We start from the raw sequence: 22,684 nt of genomic DNA, 5'->3' as shown, positions 1-22,684 counted from the left end.
ATTTTAAATGCCATATTCTGTAGGTCTTTGAAATGTTTGAAGATTATCTACCTAATTGATATATATCTATGTATATCTAGAAAATGTAACTAACATGATTATAAGTTTGATTATCATAAATGACTAATTATTCTGTATTTTTAAATTACATATTACAATTTTAAATGAGTTACATAGACATAGTACCTTAAACAAGAGTAGAAATATATATAGCACAACAAAACTAACTTTAAATTTGTATCAATAAACCAAAATCCATAGCAATCTAAAAAAAGAAACACATTTCCCCTTATTTTGTCTAAAATTAAAAAAAGCTTATAACTAATACAAGAAAAACTATCTAATAAGTATATACAATATATACAGTCAAAAATTACACTAACTATGTCTAGTCCATTAACATTGACAGATTCAGACAAAAAAAATATCATTACTTATCCTAGGTAAAACAAGTAGTTTCTTTTTAAGAGTAGATTCAATTTCTACCTTTTGTCATTTTTATATCTTCCTTTTTTGAGGAAATAGGATCAGCTGAGGAACTGACAAGGTGAGGTGGCTGTGACTTGTTCTGTCTCTCTGATCTTCCAGCATTCACCCCAATACCTGGCTTCAGATTTGTTTTTATTAATAAGACCTTCTAAGATTCCTCCTACAGATCACAAGCAGGCATGTATTTTAAAGCTCAATTTCCTAATATTTATTTCTATTATCATCTTATTTATCATGTGTAAACTTCGGTGTCCATCTACTGAAAGTGATGAAATCTCATCCTGAGAGAGCATTTATTGTATTATGCAGCACTAATAAACAGTAAATGTTGTTCTCAGAAAAAAATATAAGAAACACAGAGCCAAATGCAGAGTTAAAAGCCCAGAGGTCCGAGAGCAGTAGCCAAAAGCTGAGACCACCTTCTTACTACCCGCTGCCACTGCCATCCTTCCCCTGAGAAAGAGACCTACTTCCTGCGTGTCTGTCTTTTTTTTTTTTTTTTTTTTTACTTTCTGTTCTGCCTTCTCAATGGTTATAAACCCAACCATATGACCTCCTTGTCACTGCCTGTCTATACAGACCTCAGGTCTCTATGGTTGGTATTGAGATTAAAGGCATGTGTCTCCATGCTGGTGGTATCCTTGAACACACAGAGACCTGCCTGTCATGTGATGGGGATTAAGTGTGTGTGCTACCACTGCCAGACTTCTGCTATGACTTGCTATTAGCTTTGATGCCCAGGCACTTTTATTTATTAATATATAAATAAAATCACATTTCAGCACAAATAAAATATCACCATACTTCTTAGAAAATTGAACAGATATTTCCTGTGTGACATTGTAATTCCATTGAAGAGAAATAAAATATATGTTCACATATAACTTCTCCTTGAAAATTCTTTGCAACAGTTTTTGTGGGTATTTTTATAAATTGTCAAATCAAATGAAGTCAAATTTCTAACATTAAATGGTATCTTAGAGTTTTAATGCTGTGAAGAAACAGCATGACCATGGCATCTTGTAAAGGAAAACATTTAAGTGGGGCTGACTTATAGGTTCAGAGGTTAAGTACATCATCATGGTAGGGAGCATGGTGGCATGAAGGCAGACATGGTGCTGGAGAGTTAGCTGAGAGTTCTACATCTTTTTCCACCGGCAGCAGGAAGAGAATGAGCCACTAAGCCTGTCTTGAGCTTATGAGACCTTTCATCTTGCCCCTAGTGATGCACTTCCTCCAACAACCACCCTACTCCAACATCCACACTTCCTAATAGTGCCACTCCCTATGAACCTATGGGGAGACATTTTTATTCCAACCACCACAAGCAGATAATGGAAATCTTACAGTGAAATACTGCATGTAATAACTTAGTTTCTAAAAGTCAGACTTGGAGATCCCAGCTTCTTGACACTCACAGACTTGTGTTAACCGTGTCTAAGTAGTTTCTAGGAAATTAAAATGCCTGTTTGTTTGGAGATATCAATTCTATAATTGTTACTAGAAATTGTAGTATCTTCTCAGCAGATATTTGCTCTCCTTTGCTGACTGCTGTGAAGAGACTCACAAACTACACACTGAAGCTGGGCTTTGGTGAACAGCCAAAAGCCATCTAAGGGCCATCAACAGAAAACCTATAAGTACTGAGTGCTACTAACAACCAATCTAGTGAGTGTAGCTAGAGTTTTCCTGCCTGCCTGGCCCACAGTCAGGACAAATCTCTGTCACCCCACAGTCCCACAGCCGCTCAGACCCAACCAAGTAAACACAGAGACTTATATTGTTTAAATTGTTTGGCCTAATGGCTCAGGCTTCTAGATATCTAGTCCATTTCTATAAATCTATACCTTGCCAAGTGGCTCATGGCTTACTGGTATCTTCACATGCTCCTTGTCATGGCGGCAGCTGGCAGTGTCTCCCTAACTCAGCCTTCTACTTCCCAGAATTCTCCTCTCTCCTTGTCTGCCTGGCCACTGGCCAATCAGTGTTTTATTTATACAGAATAATATCCACAGCAAGTGAGGCTAAATGTGGACTCTTCTTAATGTTCAGTGGCTTGTGAGAAAGCCTTCACCAAGGAACACACAGAAACCACATCCAGATTCCTGGCTACCTCCTAGTTACTATGATATAATAAAATGTTCATTGTTCTAAAACATTATGGTGCTAATAATGTTAGGAAGTAATAGATATACTCACCAATTATAAAGAATGATTCAGTAATGAATTTGTCAGCTTTATAACAGGAAAAGTCACCACAAATTTCACAACTTAAAATGAAATTGGTTCATTTATTAAGTGAGAGTTCAATAAGTCGGCAGCCCAGGCATGACGTAACAATTCACTGCACAGGTGTAACCACATTACATCCTGGGTTAGGCCTGGGTTATACTGTCATCTGAAACTCAGATGAGATGTCTAAGTTCACACACTTGTTGCAAGAATTTAACTCCTTGTCCCGTGACACTGAAGTTCCAGTTTTCTTGTGATTTTTCCTGGGGGTTGCCCTCAGCTCCTAAAGCATAGGTAGGGTGTCTTGACACATGGACGTCTCTATAACTTGGAATTATTCTCTTTAAAAACTAACAAGAACATGTCTCCTGGGCTTTGAATAACTCTAATTCTTTCTAAATGTTCACTTCTTTACCTGGGAAAGTTGCTCAAACTTAAAATATTAAGGACTATAAATTGTACCTGAAAACTATCTCTTTATGATAGTATATAAGTAGATGTTTGGTTGAGCATTAAATATGAAGTAAATACAACAGTAAACAAGAGATACAGTTATAAAGAGCAAGTCAATGGTCCAGTACAGGCGTTGGACATTTTCTGGAAAGAGACAAAAGGACTCATTTGTTCACCTTGGTATTGTTGATAGTAATACAGATTTACAAATATGATAGACTTATGAAACTAAGTACTTGAAATGTGAACAGTAGATTACATATAAAGTCTGTGCCAGAAAATGTATTAGACACAGCCAGTCACGAGATCTTTTCTTCCATTTCCATGCACCCTATAACAAGACTGCTCAAATCTGATTCCACCAAGAAACCTAGATGCAGAAGAACCAATCAAATCTACTTTTTTCTTCCATGTTTTATGCTTCTTAGTAGTGTGAGAACACCAGGAACCTGAACTAAACTATAGTTCTTCAGTAAAAATATTTCCTCTCATTCTTTCCGGTTATGCAGTGTCTGAGCTAATGAATTTAACATATACATGTTCACACACATGTACATGCATATCCCAATCGTAGGTACAAACACTCTCCTCAGAGACAGTGAACTATAATTCATAAAAAGAAGAATCATTGAATTGTAATTAACAAAAGATAAACAACTTACCTGATCATAGCTACCCACACAGTAAGAGGATCTAAACTTCTCTCCTATTCCACAACCTAGATGGCAGGGCCCTGGCTTCTAGTTCTGAAATCCAGTAATAGCAGATAGGACCTTTTTAGGTAAATACCACTAGGGAGATTGCTGCTTTCTGCGTTAAGGCTAAGTTTCAGTTTTGAAAAACAGCAATGAAACCTCTTCTATGATCATATGACTCTTAATGAGGTAATATTTTTTTTTAAGAGATTGAATGGTCCACAGATCCTGAAGAAATCTTGAGAGTAATGGATTGTCCTTTCTCGTGTCTGGATCAGCAAAATTTACAAAGCAGGGATTTCTTTCATAATATCTATTTGAATAACAGGGGTGGAGTTGAGAAAGACATGAATCAATTATTCACAGGGACAAAAAACCCTTTGGGATTACATAGGTTTTTTTTCTTCTAGTCAAAACCATATGCACTTAATTACAAAAGAATGGAATGAAATACACAAATTAGTGGGGAATTTTCAGTACATCTGGGATGTGTTCATGGGTGAGGAGGTGCAGGAGCCACCACCTCAGAACCACTGGCACAATAAATTATATAAATAGGACAAAGAGCAAGATTTAAGCAAGTTGTCGATGTTTCTTGATTTGCCTCTGCAATACAAATCACACCCAGAAAGAAAAAAAATTAATTGAGTCAGTATTGTGGAGAGATGTTTTGCACTCAGGTTTTGCCAAAGTCAGAGACACAAATCACTACATTTATCAGCCAATGTCCACAACGAGTGCATTCCTGACTTTGAGACAACTTTTCTGAACTCGATACTCATGTTTCAGCAAACAATTGAAAAAAAAAATAAACCAACAACACAGATAAAATATTTCAAATACCATACGTCAGTCAGGATAATTCTTTTGTACTGTGGCTGAGATGTCATTGCTTTAGTGGGATGGGAACCATGCATGGATCTCACAGACTGCCAGAGTCAGGTTTACTTTTTATGAAACGAAAAATGTATTATGTTTGTGCTTGATTTCACGAAAATCCAGCAGACAGCAAAACTTAAAAACATAAAGTGTGGGGCTGGCCCGATGGCTCAGAGAGAGAGCAGAGTGCTTGCCGCCAAGGCTGGTGATGTCAATTGGATCCGTGGAACCTTCATGCTGGCAAGGGAGAACAAACTTCCATAGACTGTGCTCGGACCTCCACATGGGCGTCATCGCTTGCATTCATGGGTGTGTACCCACAATATATATAAATAAAGAATGAGTTAAGTTACTAAATAAACAAAATTTAGGAAACAAAAGTCAGGATTTTTGATGGGCTTACCGCAGAAATTGAGAAGCAAGGTCTAGGTTTCTTGTGTGTGGGTTTTTTTTTTTCTTTTTCTTTTTGAAACCTATCCCATGATTGCAAGGTGATTGCTCCTCCAGACATCTAATTGTCTGGGCTGATGGTAATGGTACCAAGAGACCGTTGTTCCTTAAATGTTTTCTTCTTCTTTTTTTATTTAAATAAAGTTCCTGCAGGCTGCACATCTGGAGGATTCCACTGTCAAGAATTGGGTCATATGTCTAAATTCATTTCCACTATAGGCTACCAAAACAAGGTGTCGGGTGACCACATTGCTACAAGATTGACACAGCTGTTCATTCAGTGCTGTGTAAGCACTGAGTAAGTACAACAGTTCATATTATGTATGTAATTGACACGGACAAGATCTTCGAGGCTTCCATTTACTCTCCAAATTCTATATGCATGCTGAAATTGGCTAACATCATCAGCTTCTATGAATAATCTCAATAGTCTTTACTTTGAGGAGTATAACAACACATACATTATGTTCTTGGGTTTCTATGCCTCTAAGCAAGCACTGAGCATTTTTGAAGTTCTTATTAATGTTTAATCTTACTTGAAATTTTAAAGACTTATTATGAGTTTAGCTAGCTGTGCACCATTTTTAGAAAACTACTAAAAGTTAATAGTCAATTCTATTTAATGTATGTTCATCAATATTTATTAAGCATCATCACTGTGTTGGGTCAGTACTAAAGGTATCAAGGATAAAACCAAATAGTTTATTCTCTGATACAAACACAGGCAGATAAGCACACATTAAAATTGAGGAGGATGTGCTCAAATTGGAGCATTGCAGGATGGAAGAAGCAATTCTATCAGGAGAAGGATTCTAGGAAGACAAACACATTATACCCAAATCAGGATCAGTCCCCTTGTTTAGTCATTTCCAGTCTATTTTCTTCCCTCTAAATTAAATGAAAAATAAATACAATTACTTATAAATAAGTAATACATAGCAATGTAATATAGCTGTGCATTTCTTAATTATAGACATCTTAGAAATGCATTGTCAGGTTGTCATTATGTGAAAATCACACATAAGTGCTTCCGCATACTCACATGCTATGACATGTTTATGCACCTAAGTTATATGAGACATACTATCATAGATGTGAACTCTTTTTTTTACCAAAATAGTATCATATGGGTTATACAACCATAATAATTAAAAGTGTCAACAAGAAAGATGCTTTCAGTAATATTTAAGTTTATTCATAATAACAGGAGTCTTGATTTTAACGAAATATTTGATCTACTGCTTCAGCTCATGTAAAACGCATTCTGTTATCTCTTCACAGTTTGTTATGAGTTTCATAAATACAGAACACCACACAATATGTTTGTGCCTGCTAAAAAACAAATAGCAAACATGTGATATAAAAAGTCGTTATTCTTCAAATACGCTGTTTTCCATGCCAGTCTTAAGATACAAAATTCCTATTTGTTTCTGGTATAGTTATTTCAGAACAAGTTAACTACTTCGAATTGCATGTACCATGGAATGATGGTCCAAACTGAAAATGTCCTGTGATATGTGGTTGAATTTCTTGATAGTCAAAGTATGTATTCTTTGTTGAGGGGTAAGAAGGGTGTATGGGTGGGTGTGTGGACACATATATGTATTTGCATGGTGTGGGAGGAAGTTAGAGGTCAATGCCTGATGTCATTCCTCAGGTGCTGCTGTGTTTGTTCTGACAGTGTCTCATTGGGCCTGGAACTTTCCCTGAACTTCGGGTATCACCCTCAGTTCATCATATCTATGTGGCAAACACTGCTACCTGAGTTAGCTCCTGAGTCTTTGAAATGCATACTATTGAAGCATTTACCCTCATTTCGTACTTGGGGGAGGGAGTCTTCAGTACAGTTCTTAATTATTGTGGAGCAGGAAGGACTGCTTCTCTTTCCCATTCTTCATCTCTACATGTCAGCTTTAGGCACTACCTCCAAACTGAATCCTTTCTGCCAGAAAACATTGCACAGTTAGGAAAAGGTGTTAGAGTACTTTCAAATACCATCCCACCATTTTGCCTCTTAAAACATCCCTCCAAGATTAAATGAGTGCCCTTTGGTGTGGGACATTAAACTTCCCTAGTCACACAAGAGCTAGGTAATCAAAGTAAACCCCCAAACCTGTTTTTCTTTTCCCTTGTCCTTTGTGTTCTTTCAAATACTCCCTATGCATCCCCACTGGCGGTTTACCGTGTAAATGCATTTTGACCAGTTTTGAGTTGCCGAAACAATTCTCTCTCTCACCTAAAGACTGAGCAGTTGTACTGGAATGTCTTGAAACTGAACTTCAGCACTGACAGTCTTAAACTTTCTCTATTATTTCTGTTACTATAACTATAACACACATCTTAATACTCCAAAACTCGCCAGTTCAGAATTTACTCATGTTTCCAGCACTCCACGAAGAACAAAGCCAACCACGCATGTTCCAGCTCCTTCCTTCCAGAAATTAGAATTTGTTTCACTTACGTTAGCTCATCTCTTGTAGCCATTGTTTCCTTAATGTCTTGAACACTGCCTGGTAGTTAATATTTTTAATAAGCAAATAACAGATGTACGTGCACATAATGTAAGTGACTGTTCAAGACTAAAAAATGCATGATGAATACAATTATGAATGGATTAGTAGAGTCAACACAATTAGAGAATGGAAAATTAGTAAAACTGTCAGAAAAATATCCAAACAGAAAACCAGTGGAGATCAGGATGTTCCTGGGAACTTCACACATTCCTGAGAGACATGCATATCCACTACAGAGAGACAGCAAGCTTCTTTGGGCTTGCTAAATATAAAAAATTTTGAATGTGAGCTATTTACACATTTTAGAAAATTTTACATGAATAATAATCTGTGCTGTCAGGCATGGAATTAAACCCCAGACTGGTCCATCTGTACACATGAAGGTAACATTTAATTCTGTGGGCATCTTTCATTAGGACACTAATCTCATTCATGAGGTCACTGCTCCATCGCCTAATCACCTCTCAAAGGACTCACTGCTAACACCAATAACTCCAGTGTTATTTATAATAAATATATTTTTCTTTATGTAAGTGGGCCTAAAAATGTTTGGAAAATAGTTGCTAGAACACTGGTAAGAATATGAAATAACACAAAGGTAGAAAAGACACTGCATATATCCAATTATTCCTGTAATGATCCCCACAAAAGAAACTCCTAGCATGTTAAAATTGAAATCAGGTCTATACAACCAGAGTTCTTAATTAGTCTTAATTATCAATTAGACTACCAATCAAGTTAGGTAGGGGATCAATCCCTTAAGAACCAGTCTACCTTTTGAGACTATGGGGCATAAGAAATAAAGTGGAAACCTTAGATGCCATACTTAGCCTTCTCCACAACACAATTGTTCATTCTTATCCTTGAGTAACTGATATGTGCTTTTTTTCCTATTTTGCATATAACCTCTGCTTGAGGTCAGAATTCAGTGACTATCAAAGCCTCCAAAACACTGTTTCTGGAGAGGCCTTTCCCAAGGCCTTCCACTGTGTTCCATTGAACTTCACTACGTGAACTCAGAGACTATCTTACTTTGAAAGACCCAAGCCAGTTATTCTATGAATCTTCTCCTGTATAATCCCCTTCTTAGGGATGGTAGAAGAGAAAAACTCTGGGTCTGAATTTCTAATGTTTACTTAATTTTAATGATATTGGTTTAACTGAAGCTCAGATGTGAGCCTGGTGTCTGTCTGTCTGCCTCACGAAGGCCAAAGCAGGGCATACCATATTCTGGTTTCAGACAATCTGGCAAGGGTTCCGTGAGAAAATACTGTATGCCAGGTTCATGTTCACTTGTTCACAATTTCATATTTTAGTTCCCTAAGTAAAAAAAAATTATCAAACTGAGATGGGGAAATATTATAGAAAGATAAGCAAGAACGTTTAGGAGAATTTTTTCATTTTAGGAACATCATTTCAGGTTCATACAAAGACCATTTGAAAAGCCAAGTTTGAGAGTGAGACATACAATTCTCGGTCTACAACAAATTCTGACAAGAATTCACACACTATCAGAAAGGTTCTTTTCTCTTGCTTGGCTCCCCTGCAGTGGGACAGGGGACAGAGCCAATGCCCCAACCTCTCTGCACTAAGGGAAACACTTTGACCCAGTTCCAGAAGCCCAAGGGCTGTCCTTAATTAGCATTGTAATTTATATTGCACAATTATGCAAATTGGGTACATAAACAAAATTATCCTTTCAGGTTGGCTTTGCCACTCGAGCAATGCGAAGGCAGTCACCGATAAGAGAAAAGACAACGGAATACATTTGCTTTAATGCAATGCCCATTTCTTCAGGTCTCTTCTGCTTCACTCTTTCACCTTGCTCTTGGGCTTTGTTTTATTTTTTTTCTTTCTCTATGTTGAGTTTTTTTTTCCTTTATGATGTTTATTTCTTCCTTTATCTATACTTGGCTCTTTTTCCTTGAGAAATTTTCCATCTCATTAATTCTTCTGCTGCGATTCCACAACCCTTTGGGTCATTCCTTTGGGGTTTGATATGATTGCTATCTGCCTGTTGTAGTTTTCTTTTGCTTTCTGCTCTCCAAGTATCTCTTTTCCGCTGGCATCCCATCTATGTTGTGCCATTTCCCCCCTGGCCAGTTTGACTTTCTTTTATAGCTGAGTGATGCTCCTTGCTAGCTCTCTAGCAAACACCCTCAGGATGCAAGCATGTTTTTGGTAAGAAAGCTGAAAATAAGCATGGCAAATAACAAAACTTGGAAGATGGGAAATTTGAAAACACAAAGCTTAGTACATCAGACTGGAAACCTGTGCCTCCAAGCAATATGCAGCATTCAAGGAAATATTAGCCACCAGGTGATCAATGCTTAAATCAGCAGAGCAAAGACAATTTACTAATACTGGATCACATTCCAACTGAGCCAGTTCCTTTGGATACCCTTCAAATTATAAAGAAGATTATAAACGTCAAAAATACTGTAAATTTATAGAAAAAGGTTAGAATGGGGCTGGATTTGCAGGGAAGGTTATTACAGTGATTGACAGTATGTGGGGACGAACTGCTGAGGGCATTTCTAACAGAGGTGCCTCAACAGACTGGGGAAGGAAAAAAAAAAACGTGCCTTTCTTTATCTGCCCAGAACCATGTCTCCCATGGGAAAATGCTCCTTTTCATTCTACAGCCCTCTGGCTTCGGCAACATCAGTCAAATTAAAACATAACCCAAGGGGCACCCTGCCCAACCATGGCAAATCACAGCATCTTCCCTCTGGCTATAACTTTTTCCCATTTTGAGTAACATTCAAATGCCTTGTAGAACCTTCCCTACATATTTTCAGTCCCTATTTTGCTGTCTTTAACTCACCCATCTCTTTCCTATTTGCTTACTAGATTTTAGCAGTCCTGGCTGTCTAATATTCTCACATCTTTATATATATATATATATATATATATATATATATATATATATATATATACCTTATATCTTTTCTGCTTTGTACTTTGATAGTGCTGGAGACTGAATTCACAACCCACACATGCTAGACATGTGCTCTAACACAACCACGTCCTAGTGTTTTCTGTGATTTTTGATAGCTGGTTTATTCTTGTCATCTGGGTCTATAGCCACATTTAATTTAACGGACATCCTCTCCTAAATCTCTATCTAATGTTGCCCTACACTCTGCTACCCCATCACTTATTCTGTGTTAACTTGGTAGTATTAAATGTATGACTGTGTACTATATTTAACTTCTATGTGTACTTGCATGTAAGATATTTATCATAAATTTTACCTTATGTATTGTGTGCCTCTCCCAGCTCAAGAGAATGGAAGATCCTGTCTCTGTGTCTTGTTGCCATATCCCTAGTACCTAAGACAGGTCCAGGATGCAGAGAGCATTCTCAAGATATCCTTAACGTAAGGGAATGAATTCATCACTGCTAGAGAATTGGCAATGACCTATACCCAGTCAATGCCTTTGATTTAAATCTATAACCTGTTATGTGTGAGTAAAGTTCTTTGGGGTTTTAGGTACTAGAACTGAGGTGAATACAGCTCACAGTAACTAGCCTCTCCATCTCATGAACTGGAGTGCCATAACCAGCGAGGCTCAGTGATGAGTGGGGAGTATGGTAGACGCAGAGATGGAAAATAAACTGGACCAGTCTTATTAACTGGTTTCCCACCATCCCGTGGCCCATTTGTACTGCTGGTTTTGGTTTCTTTAAAGACATTCAGGGTCCTGTCTGCAAATTTTGACTTCACAAAATTGCTACATGTTGGGTTTCAGTGTGTTCAATTAGTAAGTATGATATCAGTCAGCATAAAAAAATAACTCAACAAAACAGCATAACAATATGCTTGATACTAAACATCAAGGGGGAAAACTGGTGTTTGAGTCATTTGCCTGTTTCATGGAGAGTTGAATTCTTGATATTTTCCCATTGTAGCTTCTCTATTCAAAGAAATGATGAACAATAAATAAAGGAAAGGTGTGCAGGGATAGGAGAAGCTACCTGATGGAATATTGAAAATAGCAAACTGTAAAGTTCTTATGCATCATAATTCATATTGAGTATGTTCTTAACTAAGGCATTCTAATCTTTAGCTCTGAGCACAATTGTGAATTTGTTTTTCAACTGGCTGTTCAAATCTGTTGTTCTTGCTGTCTGTGGCATATCCTACATACTGGTTTATTTCAGAATATTTTAAAAACTTTTTAAATTAAGCATATTTGGACTTCCTTACTGTACCCTATCAAAATTTATATCCACGAATATAATATCTGGAGAGTAGCATGGATTGGGTAAACTTTGTGACTAAGGCATGGAATAATTTCTTTCTACCCCATGATGTGGGCCTGAATCCTAGTGTCTCTCTCCAGACCTCGCAGTCATCTCTTCTCTTCACATGTTAATCAGCTGACTGAGCCACAATTGGGAAGGTGAGTGGGGAGGGGTTGAGGAATATCTAGTGCAAAAAAAAAAAAAAAAAAAAAAAGATGCTTCTCTTCCAAGACCCGTCATGGTAAATTCCAGAGTAATGATCACAATAAACACAAGTAAACACAAGTTCGTAGGAAAGAAGCATGTCCTAAAGTGAAAAACTAATAGATAATTTATAAAACAAAACTAAGGAAAATGAGGCAATTCAAATTTGTGCAATTGAAAGCTGAATATTGATTAAAATAACAACATTAAAAAAAAACCTTTCCTAATTTGAGCCAAAATTGTAATTTAGATGCTTCTAAGAGACAGAGTGAGTTCTGTGGTGGACTGCAAGCTTTAGGAGGAAGTTACAGGAAAGGGCAAACATGTAAGACAGAGAGACTGGATATTCTCTTATAGAGTCAATCTGGGTAGATCCACCGGACTTTGCGCAGATTCTGTCAAATTTTGTGTGTAGAATTCAGACATAGCCCACATTACAGTTACTTTCTTCCCAATCTATGGACAAGTGTTAGGGTGGGTGGAATTTTGTGAGTTTCCTTATTCAGATTTTAAAAATTGTAATGGAAAACAATCTGATTCAAACTTCCTGAAAACTATAAATTTAAGAACTGTGTAGAAATACTTAGGACATCATTTTTAAAAATGTGAATATCTGGGGAGACTATGGTCAAGGATTTAACTTTCCATGAATTCCTATAGTTACTATATAGTTTCCTTCATAACATTGTATGGGTTGTTAAAATCATCTGCATATTTCATAGGTAAGCTAGGGTATTGATATTTTAGGGGTTTTGTTTGTTTATTTGAGACATGGTTTCTCTGTGTAACCATGCTGGCTGTCCTGGAACTCACTCTATAGACCAGGCTGTCCTTGAACTCACAGCCATCTGCCTATCTCTATTTCCCCTAGTGCTGGGCTTAAAGACATCACCATTGTCTGGCCTGGCCAGAAGTTATTTTTTTAACACCCTGTGTAAAGTATATTCATTAGTATTTTTCTAGAATTTTACAATTATCTTCTTAAATAAGATTACCATCATATTGTGTTTTTTAAAATTCTCCTTGTATTCACTTTGCCATCTTCTAATAATTAATAATATTTTGCTTTGTGTTCTCACTTACCATTAAACATTTTCTTACAATATTTATTTATGTAGCTCATTTGATGATTTTAAAATCTCCAACATTAAGTTTATATTCGTCTGACATTTTCTCCTAGTTTTATAAAATTTAAATTCTTGATTAAGACTAAATTTCAATATAATAAATACTAGTGCACTATATTTATTATATAATAAATATAATAAATAGTGCAGAGACAAATAATATTTGTCTCTGAACATATTGGCCATATGCTGCCGTTGAGATGTGGTACTACATGTAATGTGATATTTCTAATTTGCTTACAACTATGGTTTTAGTTTCCCACAAGCTCCAATAATTATTAAGGCAAATGGTTTTTCTATTTAATGTGCTTTTGTTTTATTGTTTCTTTTAAATATTTTGGAGGAGGCTTTTTCACACACATACAAAAAAAAATACTTCTGTAATGCAAATTATGACCACATGCTGCTTCTGCGATTTCTGGGTTTAGTTTTATTTTGGCATATTTTGAGACTGAACAATACATGCTCAAAAAATATAGTTCTATTTATAAGGTATAAATCTTACAACCACTTCTCAACAGTTTTTTCTGTTTAAAACTATCTGATCTGCCAATGATTTGGTAGCTATTCATTTTGTAGCATTTCATACTTTTTTATGTTTTATTCCCATTTATATTTCTGATAAAGATATCTAAATAAATTATTTGTATTTGTATAACTTTCTAAGGGATGAGTGGCCCACCCAGCCCACCCACTTAAAACAAAAGTGTTGCTGGACCTTTCATTTTGTTTTCCTCTTCCTTTTCTCCATATCTACAGGACTGTTCCATTTTTCATCAATATAACTTATATAGTAATATCAAATGTCTTTGTAAAACTTTTAAACAGTTACTTTTTTTTCAACAATGCTCATATCTGCACTCATTTTATAAATATATTGCCAATGATTATGCAAGGTTGCCTTCTCTTTAGCACCCACTGTGTTCCTGTCCCTTGGCCAGGGCTTGGAGCCTCTCTTGGGGATTCTGGTTAGGAAACCAGAGCATAAAATATGAGAAAGAGATTAAGGGTCTGAACTAGTTGAAACGTTGGCTACCATAATGAACATTGCTTTGTAAGTAATTCTTACCACTAAAATTATGACAAAGGCATAGAATGACTTCACCATCATCTTCTAATCTTCACATAGGCCGTTGCAATGTATGTTAATGGAGGGACAAACAACTTCTTACCATGTGTTAACACTCCTAGGGAATGAGACACATACATTCACTTCATGGTTACTATCATTATATTATTGTCGTCAACATTTTAGTGGATTCACCTGGAAAGACTGTTAACATTAGTCTCAAACTTGGCCATACTATGGTATGATCATAAGGTGACATCTTAAAAAGATCCTAATGGCCTGGCTATTCACCAGACCAATTAGACCCAGATTTCTCTGGTTCAGACTTAGGATTTATTTTCTAAAGAACCTCATGTGACTACAGACTGGAGCCAAGAATAAAAGCACAAGAAAGTTAGGGGAGGCCAAAGCCTCAGTTTTGTTAGGCGGTGGCCATGGGCCTTAGCAATTCAATACAAGAAAGACATTTTCTGGCTACATAAACAGTGGCCTGGGAAAAAGCTTTCTTTGGTCGTAGGGGGACCACATCAGAATGATCCAAAAGCACTTAGAGGGTAGCAATAATGGTTTCAAGACTTGCAAGCAGCAGACGGGGACTAGAGTGTCTAATTTTGCTTTGAGGTGGGTGCAGACGAGAATTTGTCAGAGCTTTCAATTGAAAACAACTTGGAAAAATAAGTGAGATTCCAATATTTGAAAATTAAGAATGCAGGTTATTTAACAAGTTTTGTTTGCACTCTTACATTTAATTTTGAAGTCTTACAATATTATTTTTATTTTTAGAGAAGATTACCACAGAGAAATGTTTCCTGATCTTATATGGGAGCTCAGAATATCAGTCAGATTTTTAATTTTTTTTGTTACCTATATGAAGCCAGATGTTTATTATCGTTTAAAATGGCCTTCTAATAGCAAGTATTACTATAAATATTTGAATATTTGTGTTTGTGAATATTTCTCTATGTGTGTACAGATATATGTGCATGGATACATATGCTCCTGCATGCACATGTATGTGGAGGCCAAGAACAACATTCTCAACTTCATTCCTCAGGCACTGTCAACCTTGATTTTTAAAGTGGTGTCTCATATTGGTCAGAAGTCCCCTAGGTAAGTGAGGTAGGTTGGCTACACGAACCCCTGGAATCTGGGGTGTCTTTGACTTCCCAATACTGGGATTTCAAGTATGTATAACTGTGCCCAGATTACCTGGGAGGTGGGGTGTTATTTGACATTCTACAAATTTTTTCCTGACAATAGATTATATTTTATTCAATATATTCTGACTATGATTTCTCTTCTCCCAGTTTCTCCCAGATCCTCTCCACTTCCTCATTCAAATCCACGTCCTTCCTTTCTCTCTCTCACTAGTAAACAAATAGGCTTCTAAAAAGAAATTAAATAGATAAACAAATGAACCCAGAATAGAACAAAAGTAAACAAAAAAAAGTCAAAGAAAAAGCACAAGAAACGTACATAGACACAGATATAAACACAAAATCAGAAACAAAATATCTGTAAGGTTAAAAAAAATCCCCAGATAAAGTATTATGTATTATGAACAAAAAACCTGCAAATATACCATTGAGTTCTCTTTGTGTTGGCCACCTACTGCTGGGCATGTGGCCTGCCCTTAACCACACTCAAGGCCAGATTTTATTTATTTATTTTTTTATGTGGATTCTGTGGATCAAACACCAGTCCTCATGGTTGCCTGGCAAGCTATGTACCATTTGAGCTACCTCTCTAGAACCCTACTCTAACAATTAAAATGCTTGATTTGAGATAAGAAAACTATGAGGACTGGCAGCTAAGAGCTATTCCAAGCAAGCCTGACAACTGGAGTCCGTTGGAAGCCACAGAGTAGGGGGAGCAAACCTACTTCTTCCCATTGCCCTCTTGCCACTGTGCTGTACCAGGGCATGCGGATTATCACATACACACTAAGCACAAACACAATAAATAAATGGAATTTTGAAAAGAAAGTTAAAAAACAAAAGATTAATAAAAAAAATCCTGTATGTGAACTTTTAATAGTGTTTTGATTGCCTGTTTTTCCCTCAACACACTATGAGGAGATAAAGTCACTAATCTATCCCAGCTAGGGCTAGCACTTATTTTTCAACAAAGGGAGCCAGATAATTGCTTACATATGATAATAATCATGAATCCATTGAGGTTTTGTGATACTCAGTTTGTGGCACAGAATTAATCAATTCAGTAAACACATTGAGACATTCTATAAAAGAGATAAACCCCACCAGTTACAGTAAGCAGGTGTTTTTTTTTTTTGACATTTTTCTTTGCAAATAAATTGAAAATGTAACAGCTGATTGGCTTAGCGTTTAGGCTACTGTTTACAAATGCCATGTTGTAAATATGCCTACTGTGCTTGATAGACAGCCTTAGTTATAAGTTCAAGATACATTTCTTCATAAAACAACTGTAATGTGAAAGTATCATTTGATTTAAATGTTCAAAGCACAGTGGGATCTTCCCCTGGTTCTCAAAGAGCCCACTATCAATCAGGAACTTGAAATGCAGAGTTCTGAGCTCTCCTCACCCTACTGAATGAGAAATTCTCGGGTTGGGATCCAGACATCTTTCCTTTCACAAGTCCTGACTGTGGTTTTGTGACACAGTAGTTAAGATGCTCTGGTTTGGTAGGCTCACTTGACTCACTGTGTATGTAAAACAACTGGGTTGTAGTAAAAGAAAATATGTTCACAGGAAGTTCATGACAGTCTTGAATCATCTTTCCACACACACTGAAATGATCTTCACTTTCATACATTTGCTTTCCGATATTCTTTCAAGTAACTGAGTATTGGATTTCACGTGTGCCTTACTTACCTCATTGAGATAATGTCGCTATAATGATCTCACTCATATGTTGCATAATTAGGCCTAATATCTCTCTAATGAGATACACCAGGCTATTTGGAAGCAGCTGTTTTTATCATGGATAGCAAAGGGCACTAGATGATAAAATTTCCAAGGCACTCAATGAAAGTAAAAGTGGATCTTTTACAGAAATTACTTGTATTTTTTCTTAAGAATTTACTTGTCTTTTGGATTGGTATTACTATTTACAATAATACAAAAGACTAGGCATATCAACTGGCTTTAGCAGGAAATGGTAAGTCTAACTTAATTATATTTAAGAATAAGAAATCTGTAAACCAAGAATGTAGAACAGGTTCATTCAACATCATTGATTATTTATATTGTAGGTTAAAAAAAAAGGTATGTTATATATAAGGGAGAGTATTTTATATGGAAATATTTACGTTTTAAGATAGTTTATTTTTAAGAAAAAGTGATTAACAATTTGGCATCATGTTCAGTAACTGCTTATGTACATTCAATAAATATGATATGGAAGTAGATAGTTATGCACAGGCTTATTTTTCTGGTTTATTCACTCATGTAATAATATCTATGTGCACTTTCTACCTAGATAAATATACAATACATGTAGGGTTCACTACAAACTGCTCCGAGGCATAGCTGTTGGTTCACATTCACTGGAATTTTCATCTCCCCGTTCAGTGTAAATACATATCTACCTATCTAAACTGCATTTGTTGGTAATGGAACCACAGTATTCAGTATTTTATAAAGTGTGGTGAATTAATGGATAAGATTACCTCTTCTCCCTGCAGCCTGAGTCTCTAACAGAAGAGGAAATTAGGGGAGACAAACCAAACTGTGATGCTTAGGGACTCCCTTGATTCTGCCTGTCACTGTTTTTTTTAAAACTAGCACATGGCCCCAGGGGAGTCTGACTGTTCTGGCCTCCCTCAGCCAGCCAGACGGTAACGGCCCACTGCTTTTATTCATTACTTTGAATGTAATGCACTAAATTTAACAAGTAACACACTCAGCGGGAATTTATTGCCCTTTTGCAGCATGATTGCAAGGTGGGATATGGATATGGATTCCAATTACTGTTGACACCCAGATAAGAAGAACAAAGCCTTTCTATAATTATGAACTGAAGTTGATATTTTAGCATAGTGAAAATAAATAAATATAAAAATCTCAGTACTATTTGTAGAAAACATTCATTTGTCGATTTAGAAAAATCTCCCTGGTTAGATAATAGAAGCATTTCAAGTAAGTGCAGCAATAATAAAATAGCAACACATAAATTCAAAGAGCTTTTTTTTTTATAAAGTAGCACTCTTTGAATACAAACCCTTGCAGAGAGCAGATGTACAGTAGAGAGGGGGTAACAAATTCCAGACATTAACTTGTATGTAATATGTACATGCATGGGCACAAACAGGACTCTTTAAAATAGATTCAATGTTCTCAACTGGCAAAATCTAATCCATATGCTATCACTATTCCAGCAGTTAAGTACAGACATAGGTCTAGTAATACACAATAGGATGATTTTTTTCCCTAAAATGTTGCTTTTATGGTTTCATATGTGTAATTCTGGAGGTAGCTGACTAAATATTGTTGGCACATAGATATTTATGATGGACCTTAAAGTATTTGAGTTGCAATAGGACAATGAAAGGAGGCGGAATAATAAAGTCACTTCAGGCAAAGGATTGTTGTTATACTTGATTTATTTATAAAGGCCATTGGTGCCCAATAGATACAAAGGCATAATAGGAGGAGGATAGGGTTTTATTTTACCACACTGTATGTGAATGAAAAATGTTGCCTAATGTGTGGAATAGGAAAATGGAAGGGACAGTAACTTCTTACACCATTAGCTAAAATGACCCAGTTGAATTATGGCAGTAAGAAAAGCATGAACTATTGGTAAAAGGTGGATCCCATACACAACACATAATCATATTCTGGGCCTAAGAATCATTCACTGTGACCTTGAGACCCTTGTCTAATCTCTCTTAGCCAATTTCTTCCACAGTTACATATACACATTGAATGTAGCAGCCTAAGTGTCTATACTAGCATAAAATAAACCTGGGGATTTATTTAAGACAATGATGGACACAGTAAATACTTAATAAATATAAAAAATTTTATGTCTGTTTGCATTATTTTAACCTTCTAAGTATTAAAACTCATAAAGGCAAGGAAACAAATGTAATCTTCCTTTTACAGGCTGATATGATTTGGTAAAAATTTGAGCTCAAACCCTTCACCGCACAAAATGGGCACTTGAATTAGTTTGAAGTTGAGAGTTTCACAGCATAGCTTTGCTATATAGTTCTGTGGTATTAAATTACAATTCTTAACATCTATAATATACTGCACCAATCTAATGATACCTGTATTTGAGGAGATTTGGGGAAAATGAAGAAAATAAATATGCTTATGTATGTCTTCAAAACTTAGCACATGGTTTCATACACCCAAATATGGAGATATTTGTTTATTAGGAGTCTATAGATACAGCAAGTGAGTACTGAAAAAATGATAACTGTTTCTATGAAGACCATGTAGCAACTGGTTTTCAGAAGTAAAATGGGAACGGCAGATAACAAAATATCTGGAAAGGAGAGAAATCATGAGATTAAAGTCTTGTGCTGTTTACAATGGTGGCTGATTTACAATTTGGGTATTACACAGTGTGTATGTGAAAAATCATCTTTGTGATGTCACAGAGTTATCTGCTTCCCTTGAAAGTCTTGTGAAACTTACTTAATGCATTAAACCACTAGAATGCTGAGTTCAATTTAGGAACAGAGGCATAAAGAAGTATTTTCAGCTGATACTTTGAGGACTCTCAAGACTGATAAAGCCAAAGAAAACTCCTAAATAACATGACTTCTATCAACTTTTTGGAGTCCCAGCATACCGATGGATTAATTAACATGATAATGTAACCCCAAACTATCAATCAAATATTATCCTATTGTGTTAGTTAGGTTTCTCATTGCAAGGATAGAATATTTGAGAGAAGAAGATGTTTAAAGGGGTTCAATCCTAAATGTCATAGATCTTGTGGTGGTTGAAGTGGATGGATCCACAACACCAGGAACTTGGGGTTATAGCTCTGTGTCTACATCAGGAAACAGAGAGCTAGGTCAGAAACAAAGAAGACTCTAACCCTCAGTCTCTGTCTCCTCAGCAATCCACTCCTTCTTAAAAGAATACCACTAGAGTAGAGCAAGTGTCCAAACACTTGGGAAGCAGAGCTAGGCAGATCTCTGTGAGTTTAAGGCCAGCCTGATCTACAGAGTGAGATCCAGGACAGGCACCAAAACTATACAGAGAAACCCTGTCTCGAAAAAAACAAAATGAAACAAAAAACCAACCAACCAACCAAACAAACAAACAAAAAACATGTGCTTTCCATAAGGTTGTATGATCTTTACCTTATATCTTATTCACAAGGCATCTTGTAAATGTATTTACACAGCCTATATACAGAGGCCTTCTCTTCAGAATTAAAGAAGCATGATTAACACATAATAGATTTTTAAAAATTAGAATGCTTTAAGTCATAAGCAAATGCTAACATTGGAGGCAAAATTCATGACTGATCCATTCATTTTTTTCTTTTTGCTCTTTCTCTCCTTCATTCTACAATATTGTGTTGAGAGCTTCATTCTGGCCAAGTCTGTGTTATCTCTGAGGATGCTGTGATGAGTAAGATTGATGCTATCACTTTCCTCATTGGTGCTTACATTTTAGCAGCATCACATACTCACATAACTAAATTTTTCTTCTGGGTTGTGAGTACCTGTGTGAGAATTTAAGATTTGTGTTAGAAGAAGGCAAGAAATGTCTCCACAGGAAAGACTTAACAAATGCTGAGTCTTCAGCAGCCTAGAGTTACCCACTCACAAACAATAAAAATGAGAAGTCACTCATTAAATAACAAATCCTACAGCTGGTAGGACACACATCTAGGACCTAACCTTAGATCTTCTGGGCTTGAATTCTAAACCTAATCACCATGCTCCAGAAGTCCATTTGCCTTTGTGAGGGGATGTCGAGAGTACACAAGACAGAAAGGAGGGTGCATGGGAGGAACTGAAGTTAGACAACATCTAGGTACTCAGGCCAACAACATTGTTGCCCAAATTGAAGTGTGGAGAATCACATATGGCAGTTTTGACACATTCAATATAACAATAAAAGATCAGAAATGTACAGCCACTCTAGAACAGAATTTCAGTGTCTTGTTGATCTAATGTGCAGTGATGCTGCAAACCAGAAATTAGACTCTTCCTAATTCACTCTGGATCCACGAGAACATGTTTTACAACAAAACTTGTGCAGTGATGTTTATTATAACTATGCTCTACTCATAACAGCAATATGGGGAACTAACCCAGGTGTTTTTCAACAAATGGATAATTTTAAAAATGGTGGTATATCCAGCCCGTATATACATTTATAATCACTTAGGTTAATCTTCAGATAATTATTCTAAGGGGAGGGGAGGCCATTCTCAAGACTATACAATTCTCAAAATGAGGAAATTCTAGGACAAAAGTTCAGTGTAGTAGTTATTAGGTGTTGGGGCTTCTGAGGAGACAGCATAGAATGGGGTGGAAATGGCGCTGCAAAGACTACGTAAGGTCCATCTTCAGATGATGGGACTGTTAAGGAGTTGTGTTTGCAGTTTTCAACAGTTCTTAGACTGTTTCCAATCAACTCTATATGGTTTTCCTATTGAACACAAAAGGTGACACAATGCATTCCAGAAACTGGACCCAGTTTCTTGTGTTTGTAAAGATGCAGCATTGACATAATGTCTCCACAAGCTAATATGATAAAAAGACATTTTTGATACAAAACATAAGCTTTTGGTTAAAATTTTTCTTTAATTTTATTGTTGTGCATGAATTCTCTCTGCCCTGTCTTTCCGATACAGTTATCCTATTTCATTGAGAATTAATACGTCTTTACTTATTGCACATTTTTGTTAAGCCAATTCATTCAGAATTTAGACTAGATGCCCATTATTCCCAATTATGCCACTAAAATTTGCCTTGTACTCTGGACTTACAACATGGATTATCTATAGAAACACAGCAAATATATGTTTAGCTTCTAAAATTATATTTCATTTGATATTAAAGAAGTCAAGTGTTTTAGCCAAGAAAATACCATGTCTGCACCAAAGTAAACATGTCTTTTTTAACGATTTCTTTGGGGAAACTAAGTGATAATGATGTCTGTTATTCATGGTAGACCTTAGTAAGTCTACTAAGTTTGAAGATTCTTAGTTTGAAAGACTACATTGTAACTTGATGTAGATGCAAACTAGTAAAAGCATGGTTTTAGATGTTCTTGAAATTTTATCGCTGTGAGGAAAGCAAGAACAATGCCCTCTGATCACCAAAGTAAAACCACTTCACTGCAGAAATGTTACTCTGTATG

The 22,684-nt window shown here is 36.2% G+C and overlaps 1 protein-coding gene across 10 annotated transcripts in view; it reads right to left on the bottom strand.

Annotated features, from left to right (window-relative positions):
- Nucleotides 1–22,684, bottom strand: part of LOC107402019 (uncharacterized) — a 474,536-nt gene that overhangs the window by 93,500 nt on the left and 358,352 nt on the right. For 7 of the 10 annotated variants that reach the window (XR_013043819.1, XR_013043824.1, XR_013043821.1 and 4 more), the window contains one exon: nucleotides 1,413–21,035. The exons of 1 other annotated variant lie outside the window; for it this stretch is intronic. Coding sequence is in view for 1 of the 9 variants with exons in the window: in XM_076549122.1 (XP_076405237.1) it covers nucleotides 21,008–21,035 (28 nt within the window). In the remaining 8 variants the exon portion in view is untranslated. Of the gene's footprint in view, nucleotides 1–1,412; nucleotides 21,036–22,684 lie in introns of those variants that run through there. 2 more of the 10 variants (XR_013043822.1, XR_013043820.1) reach the window with 1 other exon arrangement.

This window comes from Peromyscus maniculatus, chromosome 12 (genome assembly GCF_049852395.1).
Source record: "Peromyscus maniculatus bairdii isolate BWxNUB_F1_BW_parent chromosome 12, HU_Pman_BW_mat_3.1, whole genome shotgun sequence".
NCBI lineage: Eukaryota > Metazoa > Chordata > Mammalia > Rodentia > Cricetidae > Peromyscus > Peromyscus maniculatus.
Note: the sequence above shows the minus strand (reverse complement) of the source record. Positions and strands in the feature narration are given on the sequence as shown.